The 11,264-nt window shown below is 41.9% G+C and overlaps 1 protein-coding gene across 1 annotated transcript; it reads left to right on the top strand.

Annotated features, from left to right (window-relative positions):
• The first annotated feature begins 3,226 nt into the window (after positions 1-3,226).
• On the top strand, positions 3,227-9,220 carry TIMM21 (translocase of inner mitochondrial membrane 21). Its single transcript, XM_058830330.1, has 6 exons — positions 3,227-3,732; positions 4,961-5,023; positions 5,123-5,220; positions 6,500-6,573; positions 8,360-8,465; positions 8,556-9,220. Exons 1-6 carry the CDS (start codon positions 3,444-3,446, stop codon positions 8,646-8,648), a joined length of 723 nt encoding a protein of 240 aa, XP_058686313.1. The 5' UTR covers positions 3,227-3,443; the 3' UTR covers positions 8,649-9,220.
• The last annotated feature ends 2,044 nt before the right edge of the window (positions 9,221-11,264 follow it).

Genomic DNA, 11,264 nt, shown 5'->3' with positions numbered 1-11,264 from the left:
AAAAAAAAAAAAAAAAAAAAAAAATCCAAGACATTTTGCTGAGAATTGTTATAAGCTTAACAAAAAGATATGCACATTTCAGCTTGGGTGCCAACCACAGATAGACCAACTAAAATAAAATTTAATTAAAGTAGTCTTATAATAAATACAACCAAGACCAAACAAGGGTTTTACTCATGTATCATTATCAAGAACACTTAGATGATGAGGCACTAACAAACTGCCATTAAAGGGATTTAGACACACAGGTTGTGTTCAACAGCAGCAGAGCTACCACTTCTGCTGGTAGTGGTAGCAGCACTATTCTATAGTGCTATTCTGCACTGAATCCATGCTGAAAGCAGAGAATTTGGGCATACTCAATAGGGACACAACTCCACAGACTCCAGGCAAAATAATAATTCAAATAAGATTCTGGATTTTAAAACTTTGGACTAGCATAACCTGCATAGCCTGTATTCAGTCCTTCTTGCTCACTTTAACCATCCCCCCTCTTGCTCACCCCAGGGAGAATATATCTGAGGAAAGAAACATTTTGCCCATACATGCCTTGAAAACTTTAATGCAATAGCTATTGTTTTGTAACTTTCAATTAAAAAAAAAAAAAAAAACAAAAAAAAAAACACTGCTGAACTTTTGCATCTTCCAAAACAAAAATATTCTCTAGGTGTGAAGAAACAAACAGCAAACCCAATCCATAAATTACTTTCCACATACTGTGTGTGCTAAGATTTTAAATTAGCATTAACAAAATGCTTTTACATTGCATTGACACAGCTTGGGCAGAAAAGCCTAAAATACAAGTCAATGACAGTTGTTACACCCCCTCTTTAGAGGCTTCTAGAACAACTGAGATGATCTTACTGAAGAGGCACAACAATTTCAATTGCTTTTTCATTGGCTTTCAACCTGGGGGGCTCAGTTTTGTACCAGTATTTTCACATTCACACCCTGTAATACTTGCCATGTGCCTTGTTTTTTTGATGGACAGCAAACAATTGTCTTTAAAGTTTCAAATTTAATTTCAAATAATGTACACAAAGTTTTAAGTAATGAAAAAAACCACCTTTCTCCTCCACCTGTTAAAGCTTATCTGGGGATAAACAAAAATGACAATAATGGTTTGACATGGGTTTGTTGGGGTTTTTTTCCCTCAGCTAACAATGCCAGTCATTTTAGAAGGTAAATATTATCCTAATCCATTTGCAGGTAAAAAAAAAACAAAAAAAAAAAAAAAAACAAAACCAGCTGGTGGAATGAAGCTGCTATGAAACCCAAGCTGGTACAAACATGTTAGCAGAAAAATCTGCTTTCTCAGCTTTGCCTGTAAGACTGAAGATTTAAAATTTTGAAAGCGGAACTTGTACTGGTAGAATTAAGTCAATCACACCTTCCAAAGTGAAACCCTCCTATTTGTTACAAAGGCCTAACCACCCTGAACGCACATAAAGCAGTCTATGTAGCTACGTAACTCACTTTGTGGCTACTCATTACAGCACCTCCTCCTAGCTGAAGGACATAACGAAGTTTAAGCTCCCCTTCCCAGGCAGAATGGAAGTGTTAAACCCAGGCCTCCGTGCACCTAGCAACACCAGCGTTTCCCACTGCAAGATGTCCATAGGGCCGGGGGCAGGGAGAGGAGAGCACCTTGGCCACAGTCCTCGCCGTGAAGAGTAGAGAGCTAGAAACCAAAGTCGTGGAGCAGGTGAAATAAGTTTCCCACAGAAGCAATGGGAGCTGAGGGGAAACAACAAACCACCTTCCCCGGAAAAGGTGAAGAAGGCCGAGCAGGCAGCCCCGGGCCGGCAGAGCCCCGCTCGGCGCGCCCATGATTACCTGCCACGGCCAGTCGCCATGGCTCCCCTGCCGCGGGACGGGGCGGCCTCGCACCGCCGGCGGGGAGGGGACGGATGAAACAAGCGCTGCCAGCGCCTGGGATACGCCCTGGGGCGGGGTGGGACTGCGCCAGCCCGAGGGAGGCGGTGCCCGGGAGCGCTGGCTCGGGGAAGGCGGGGCTGGAACACGCCCGTGTGGGAAGGGTTATTGTCCCAGGGAGCGGTAGTGCTGCCGCCGGGAGCGTGCGGGCGGCTCCCACCCCGCAGTGAGCTCGGAGCTCCTGGGCACTGTGCTCCCGGGTCTCAGAATCACAGAATTAATTAGGCTGGAAAATACCTCTGAGGTTACTTAGTCCAACCTATGACCAAACACCACTATTTCAATTCGACCACAGGACTAAGTGCCAATTCCAGTCTTTCCTTAAACACCTCCAGAGACAGTGGCTCCACCACCTCCCTAAGCAGCCCACTCCTATGTCCAATCGCCTTTTCTGTGAAGAAATTCTTCCTGATTTCCTACCTAAACCTCTCCTGGTACAACTTGAGGCTATTTCCTCTTGTCGGAGGCCGACTCCCACCGGGCCACAGCCTCCTTTCAGGGATTTGTACAGTGATAAAAGTTCCCCTGAGCCTCATTTTCTCTAGGCTGAACATCCCCAGCTTCTTCAGCCACTCTTCATCAGACTTGTGCTCCAGACCCTTTACCAGCTCCGTTGCCCTTCTCTGGACCCACTCCAGCCGTTCAATGTCTTTCTTAAATTGAGGGCGTCAAAACTGAACACAGTACTCAAGGTGTGCCCTCAACAGTGTCAAATGCAGGGGGCAGTCACCTCCCTAGTCCTGCTCACAACACTGCTTTAATACAGGCCAGGAAGCCATTGGCTTTGGCCACATGGCACACACTGGCTCATGTGCAGCCACCGTCGATCAGCAGTCACAGGTCCTTTTCCACCAGCATCTCCCAGCCACTCTGCCCCGAGCGCTGCATGGGGTGGTTGTGGGCAGGACCCGACACTTGGCCTTGTTGAACTTCATGCCGTCCATCCCGGCTCATCCATTTAGCCTGTCCAGATTCCTCTAGCCGTCTCCATCCGTGGAAATGTCAACTGCATGGCTTTAATACATATATGTGTGCAAGACCAAGAAAAACACATATGAAAACACAGCTTTAAAAGGGTGACCGCAGGCGCCGCGAGCAGCCCCCTCTCCCCTCCCCCTGAGACGAGCCGGGGGTCCCCGCCCGCGGAGGGCGGGCTGTAGCGGTGGTGGCGGCGGCGACGCTGGGCATGGTGGGCGCTGTAGTGACCTGCCTGGGAGCCGCTCCCGGCGGCGGGCGAGAGAGGGAGCCCGCTCAAACTACCGCTCCCAGGACCTGCTGCCGTCGCTCGATGCTCTGCCGTCCCAAACATTTCCGCCGGGGCAGCGGCCGGCGGCGGCCGCCGGCGGTAAAGGTCCAGGTGGGCTTCTGAGCTGGGGCAGCGGACGCTCGGAGCTGCAGGCTGCCCGGGCACTTCCCCGAGGGTTCCCCGGGGGAGCGGTGGCGAGCGGCACAAACTCTCCGTTCGGCTCGCCTGCCCCGGCCGTGCCCCTGTGAGGGCGGCGGGAGCCATGGCCGGGGTGCTGCCCCGGGCACTGCCCGCCTCCCTCGGGCGGGGCTGCCTGGGCCGCTGGCTGCTCGCCACTCGCGGGTGGGCGCTGCTGGGCACCGGCACCGCCACCGGGTCCTGCTCCTGCCTGAGGTGGCGGCACCAGCCCCCGCTGCTGCTCAGGGCCGCCCGTCAGAGCATCGGGACGCAGGCGGGAGGACTGAAAGCTGCAAAACCCGGCGGTGATAGCAAAGATGTGTCCGTGCAAAGATCGCTGAACGAGGAAACGCTGGTATCGGCGGCACAGAAAGGTAAGGCAGAGGATGCTGTGGATGCTCAGAAGGGCTGGAGACGGTTCCTGTTGCGGCTAAAGTCCTGGAGTGGTTTGTAGTTTGTAGTTCCGAACAACAAGCATCTAGGAAAAAAGTCAGCACACCAAGCCGGTTTCTTTTCGCATCGTATTGTTTGGAGCAGCTGTTACATTTCTGTGTATGCATTGCACAATCAGAACAAATTTATAGGAATTCTTCTAAGCAGCCTGTTGATTTAAATAATTGTCAGGCACAAGATGTAATAGCCTCTCGTTTTCCTTTTCAGAAGGAAAACCTACCACAGTGCAGCCTGTCTGTAGGCCTTTTGAAATAAGTTCACCTCCAACAAAGTTGTCAAAGCTCTACGTGTGATGGTAATTTCTTTATGGATTACCTTCACTTTAGTTGGTCTCATTCACTTCAGTGAAAAGTGATTGCTATATGATTAGCCTCAGAAAATTTAAGTACTTTGAAATTACTTATAAAACTTTCAACTGATGAGCAGACTGCAGGATAAATGGTTATTAACATTTCCTCCATAATCCGTACTCCACTGAAAATGCACACTTTATCACTAAAAGATAGTAGTCTCTTTCCAAGTACTCAAATATTTTGAAACAGAGAATCTCATATAACTTATTTTTCAGTGTACACTGACAATTGTACTTTAAATCAAAAATGAAAGATAAAAACTAATCAGACAAACAGCAGTTAATTATGTTAATAAATAAAATATGTATTTTGGTCTAATATTCCCTTTTTTATCGTTCTATTGAATGCTAATTCATAAAATCAGTTATTTTCAGTATGCGCAAGTTATGAGCTTTCACTTTTTTATTTTTACTTCTTTGCATAAGGATTGCAGTGATTGTGGGTTTAGGTGGTAGCATGAATGCTACAGTGCTAAATACCTCATTAGTTCCTAAAAGAACCTAGCTCTCATGTACTGAAAAAGGAGCAGTAATTGCTACTTTGGATCTTGAAAACATCTGGCAAACAGAAAATGATAAGGCTTAACACAGAGATGTGAACATGCCCTGTACAATATAAGAGATGTTCCATGGTCTCTTTTACAGCAATGAGGAGTTATGGAAACTTACTGGAATTTTTAATTCTGCTAAAAAGTTATGTGAGCAACAGGCTAACAGAAGAGCATTTATGTAAGAAAGTAATGCAAGTGTTATTATTCAAGGTTGTAATTTATGTGTTGTTTTCTGTTTAATTTCAGTGAAAGAAGCTGGAAGAGACTTTACCTATTTTATTGTGGTGCTTGTTGGAATTGGTGTTACAGGTTATTTTTTTAAATTACATTCTTTATCAGAAGACACTTTTCATTAATTCCATCTGGTTTGATAAGTTTTCATTCCATCTGCTATTGTTTCTGTTACAGGTGGTTTGTTCTATGTCATTTTTAAAGAGCTATTCTCTTCTTCTAGTCCAAATAAGATCTATGGAGATGCCTTGGAGAAATGCAGATCTCACCCTGAGGTTGGTTTTTGAACTTTAGTCTTAAATTTGTGTTTCTCAGTAGTTACTGTCTCTCTAAAGTCAAAATTTTGCACAAGAAATCTCACAAGCTATGTGAAGACCCATGTGCTGCTTGAGCAGTTCTGCCAGTGCTTTTGGCCAGCATGGGGTGGGTCATCTCCAGAGCAAAGCCTCCATTAGGACTAGTCAGTGCAAGCATTGAGCTTGTGTGAACTAGCCTGCTAGAAGCCAAGTGAGTGTGCCACAGCACCAAAACTGATGGAAATACAGTCTGCCCTTCAGAGTATGTGCTTGTGTCACCACAGAGAAAGTCTGAAGGACTTACCTGAGTGTGTGCTAAACGTAGCACTTGAATTCTGTGGGTCAGAGTCCCACTAAGTTCTGTAGATCTAACCTGCTGCCTTTCTCTGCACACTTACTCTATTGTGACACTTTACTGTGGTTCTGTCATACTGTGAAGCACTGCATTTATACCCCCTCCCAGGAATTTAAATTCTTCATTTGAAGCACAATTAGCATTCCTTTGGCTAACAGGGAAACAGGCAGAGAGCAGTCATGGGATCACACAGTTGTCATAGCTAGGTGTAAACAAAAATCTATGTGAAACTAGATTTTATGAAACAGTACTTCAGATAAAACATCCTTCAAACAAGGTTGCCGCAGATGCCTTTGAGAATAACCTAGACATGAAATGACAAGTTGTTACTCGAATGAAAATGAAGACTGCTTTGGAAAAAGTTTGTAGAATTACAACTTCTTTCCAATATTTGCACAGTAAAACTTAACCTCCTCTTCGAACCACATTTAAAGTAAGTTTAAGACTAAATTGATCTACTCTGACTTAATAGATCTGAAAAAAAAATACTGAATTTATTATTCAGTAGTGTTTTTTAGATAATATGAAGGGGAATGCATTTGCATTTTAAACTTTGAAACGTATTCTCTTGGAGGAGATGTGTGCAAATATTTTGTGCTTTTTTTCCTTGTTACACAAAATTTCAGTTTCCATGTCTTCATCTCAGAGAACAGTAAAACTGAAAGATATCAATAGGATTTATTTTAAACGTTTAATACAGGACTGTAAAAAAAAAAAGACAGTAATACAGAGGAGTTTTTCTTAAACTGTTTTCTTTCATAAACACTTGATTCATGACATGTTAGATTCTCCAGGGGTATTTTGTTAAAAGGAGATGCATTCACAGCAGAGGCGTGAGCTGATACTGGAATATCTGTTTGTATGTGATTCCTTCTGACAGCTCAAACCTCTTTTCTCTTGTAGATAATTGCTGTTTTTGGTGACTCTATCAAAGGTTATGGAGAGGCAACAAGAAGAGGCAGACGACAGCATGTCAGGTACCTGTTGGTGTTTGCCCCGTAAGACATCTGTTTTTGCACAGCAAAAATATTTTTGGATCACAAGTTAGTTCTAGAGTAATGAACTGTATGTGACCTATCCTGTCACTTTTGAATGAACACAGAAGTTTTTTGCAGGACCTCTTGTGTGCCATATACCTCTAATACAGTGTACATACAAATGTAAAATGCAAGTTCTGAGTGCCTCAAAGCAAGTTATGTTCATCATGGTAGACACAGAGCTCTCCAAAAAATAGCACGAGTCTGAAAAGAGTAGTACAAAGGCCTAGGCTTGCATGGGGGGAGCAGTAATCTGACAGAAGTTTACGGTTTGAGACTATATGGAGCTGGTATGCAGAATGCTTTTTGGTACTTGAGGCAACACCTCTACTGAGTATTTAACAAAACATCTATCACCTAAACCTTTCATGAGTGTGTCTATTTATTTCCTTTTGAAAGAAACAACAGAACTATTTCTTACAAAACGTAAGTCCTCCCTGCTTTGCCTTTATTGGGTTATTTGACAGGAACATATTCAGTGAGGTTTCATATGGGATGAAACATAAGCCCAGTCACAGGTTGAACCAAGAAATGGAGATTTTTTATTTTGTCTGAGGAAAATGGCTTTTACTGGTTGAAGCTTTATCTCTTCACCAGACTCTTTGAAAAAATGTTTAAAGTGAAGCTTCTAAATGAAATAGATGTGCACAAACATTTTGAGCACCCGTCTGTAAATAAGTAAATGTACTATGAAACAGCTTTCCTAGTATTTAATTTCCATCATTTTGAATGCCTAGTATTTCAAATTAATTTTTTGAGCTAAGAACTGTGTAAGATTGTAGGCTTTGCATCTGCAGTATAAGAATGATCTTAAATGTCTCAAAATCTACAGGGTTTTTTTTTTTGTGTATGAACACCTTGAATATAAATTTACTGCAGTAAGACTATTTATATTTATTCTCTCTACCCCATCGTGTCACTTTAAACTGTATTGGAAGTTTATTTCACACTGTGTACCTGGGCATGACTGATGGAAGTAAGAGATTGGTGCTAAACAGCAGTTAATAATTTCAGCAGGAAACATAAACTGGCACCAGAACTCTCATGGGATGATTGGTTTCCCAAAGTGGTCACTTTGAAAGTTATGTGCTATTTATTTAATACTTGAGCATAACTCAACTCCAGTCTAAATACCAGCATTTAGGTTGGAGATCTCATATCAGTGCCAAAGTTACACAATTTCAGCAGAACAAAATTATTGCCAAAGTAAAGCACGTAGTAAACAGGTTGTTTTGATGTGGTTTAACCAACCTGATAATTAATTTGAAAAAACATGCTGTGTGTGTTTTGGTTTGATAACTTAGTTTAAGTGCCTAAAAAAACTCTGGAAGAACAACTTGGTGATGTGGGGTCATCTTCTAGATGTCAGGCTCCAAATTTGCGGTTTCTTTAGAATAAGTACAAGGAAGTTGCATGGTCTTCAGCATTGGATTGATTTTCAGTTTTGAGGGGAGGACTGGGGTGAGGACATTTAAGCATTTAATCTCTTAATCCTCAGCAGCTAATTAGCTCTTCTAACTCCACTAGTCCTTAGGCACTCACAGTAAAGCTTGAGAGGAGCAGTAGAGAAGGAACCCAAGGTAGCATAAGGACACCACCGGAATACACTTTCTTACAAAATAAGTAAGCAACTCCTCTAAGTAAGTTTAAATTTGAAGTCTTAAATAGCATATAATCTGTATTCTTGCTGGGTGGTTGGGTTTTTGTTTTGTATTGCTGTTTTTAGTCACATTGAATACGTAAAGGATGGACTGAAACATCTGCGTTTGAAGTTCTATATTGAGGGCACTGAATCGGGGAAACAGGGAACAGTCCACGTGGAAGTCAAAGAGGTATGTACAATTGCTTGGTACACCTAACGAGCTTAATCTTGAATTTAAATTACAAAAGAGAAAAAAACACTCTGAAATTTTTCTTTCCAGAATCTTGAAACAGGAAGATTTGAGGTTCGCTACATTTTTGTGGATGTTGAGACCTATCCGAGAAGAACCATTGTCATAGAGGACAACAGATAGCCGATGATGAAAGCTGCTGCCTTATCTCACATTGGATAATGTTGTTGCAGACAGTCTACACAAGAATTGTGTGGTGTTGCCAATTGTGTCTTGCAGCTTCAGGGCTGTGTTACTGGAAGTAGCCTCTCAGGGCCTCCACTAAGGACTTTTGATAACAACAGATATAGGATTTAAAGTGAAACCAATGAAATATAGCAGAATTATCATGGAAGATATTCTTGACATGGGAAAATAATGCCTCCTAATAAACAGTTAAATCATGGGCAATACTTCTGCACACCCAAAGCCCAGATTTTCCAAGGTTTTGGGTTTGGATGGGGAGTTTTTTGTCTTTCTTGGTTTGGATTTCACACTACCATTGCATAAAGAAAGGGGTAGTTTAACTGTAGACAGAACTCTACTGTTTTCATTTTGGATACATTTGTAGGTAAGAAGGTAAAATAAGAATGTTAGTTATGCAGAAGAGCATGTAAAGGTAGGAATGGTGGAGGCACACACCCATGACAGACAACTGAAGATAAAGGCTTGAATATTGGTGTCTTCTAAATAAATTACCAGCAAACAGAATACCACCACCATCTGCTCATTCCAGTGTTTGCCATGCTGCTCTGCATGGTTGTCACAAGGTGGGGATTGGCCTTTTCTCCCAGGCAGCTACTGACAGAACAAGAGGACATGGCCTCAAGCTGTGTCAGGGGGGATTTGGGTTGCACGTACCTTCAAAATGTTTTGAAAACCACAATATTCCATTTAAACTTCTCTCTTTCCACCTTGTCTGCATCTACATGTTATAAACACACGTGAGGTGTTCGTCAGGGTATGCCTTTCATCCGTAAAGTGCTCAGCATTATTTTCTTTTGCTGTCTGCATCACCTTGCTAGCTAAGCAGATTTACCAGGGTGCTTCTGTATATTTCATGAGTGGGGGACACAGCTGTGAAGGACATCACTTCTGTGTTGTGAAAAAGCTGAGAATATGCTTGATAAAATGAAGACAAAAAACTAGCAGAAGAAATCCACCTTTATCTGACCTTAGATGTATTAGTGTTCTTAATTGGAACAAATGACAAATACAAGGCTCAAATGCTTTCCAGGCTCACCGGAGGAAAGATTTTTGGAATCCTTTTTTCTCTGAACACCTCTTCAGTGAAGAAAAAAAAAAACTTCATCACTTGATTTATCAACTTTGCAGTAGCTAGATACCTATCACCTAGCAAGACTGAGTCCCTTGAAACTTCAGGAGTCTTAAAGCTTTATAGGAATATAGGTTGTCTGCAGAAAAAAAATGCTAAACATATTTTGCTAACAAAAGTCTTACGGGAGCTGATTAGTTTCCATATTCTTCCTGAGGCTGGAGTTCTCATGGTCTTTATGGACCAGGCTGGCACCCATGCTTAGAAAATTTTCATAAATTCTGTTTCATGCAAACACAGATATGGAGACACCTTAATCAAAATTAGGTGAAGATTAGTTGAACAACATCTGGAATAGAGAACATTGGTCTCTTGTGGAGTATTACTTTTTGTACAGTAGTTTGCACTGGAGGCGAACATCTGCATTTACTGAGTTTAAACATAATGTTTTAGAATTCCCCTTTTGTAATTCTGAAGAGTGTTAGCCTCAATTTTCCTTATGAAGCTGCCCCTGCTTCACTGGGGCATTGCACTGCCAGTAAGTCACGCAGAGATCCTTCTCCATGGCAAGGAGCTCAGTGTTCCATCCTCATTGCAGGATGTTAGGCTGGGGAGACTGCAAAATAACTGAGAGGTTCATCTTTGGTTGTCAGTAAACACAAGCAGTAACCATTTCACTGTTTCCTTTTTAAAGCTTTTGCTTCTTTTTCTCTTGGGAAAAGACAAAATTACAGCATGTTGGCAGTTACTTTCTGAAGTAAAAGTGCCATGTTATTGTTACTAAAACATTGGGGAAAAAATCATTGATAGCAAGTCAGAGCCAAAGGAATAACATTTTTAGAGAAATTAAACACATTTTCCAAAGTTCAGTTTTGATTGTTGCAGAATTAATATATATATATTCTCAAAACCCCTCTCTAGGAAATGAAAATACATCATTCACCAGTGAAAGGTTGTTTTTCCAGAAGCACTGTGTGGCAGGCTATTCAAAACGTGTTCTAGGTGTGTGTACAACTTGGTCTTAACTTTCCCATCTCTACATTCATTTAGTGGATGCCAAAACCTGTGGATGCAGCGTAGGCAGCCATTATCCTTGGAGGTGGTTTGTGGGAATAATGTTCCTGTGTTATCTCTATGAGCTATGTTTGATTCTAGGTCCTGTGTATACTTGCTATATAGTGACAAAAAGAAATATCCCTCCAGGAAATGAACTCCGCAGAAACTTTAAAATATTAAAAAAAAATAAAAATAAAAATTAGTCTTTCAATAATCTTCAAAAAACAGAAGCTCTTGCAAGGAAAATGTAGTTGTAGACTGGGAAGCAAAGGTGTTGTTGTGCAAGTCTGAGTTTAATCATGATACCTAAATATTTCCTGCACTGAATTCAAATTTCAACAACTGATTTAGGCAATAGAGTCATCATCTTAGAAATGGTTGCAAATAAATGCATGTCTGATACAAGAAACTTCAACAAACTCACTTAA

This window comes from Poecile atricapillus, chromosome 2 (assembly GCF_030490865.1).
Source record: "Poecile atricapillus isolate bPoeAtr1 chromosome 2, bPoeAtr1.hap1, whole genome shotgun sequence".
In the NCBI taxonomy this organism is placed as follows: Eukaryota; Metazoa; Chordata; class Aves; order Passeriformes; family Paridae; genus Poecile; species Poecile atricapillus.
This window is presented reverse-complemented; position numbering and strand designations above follow the sequence as displayed.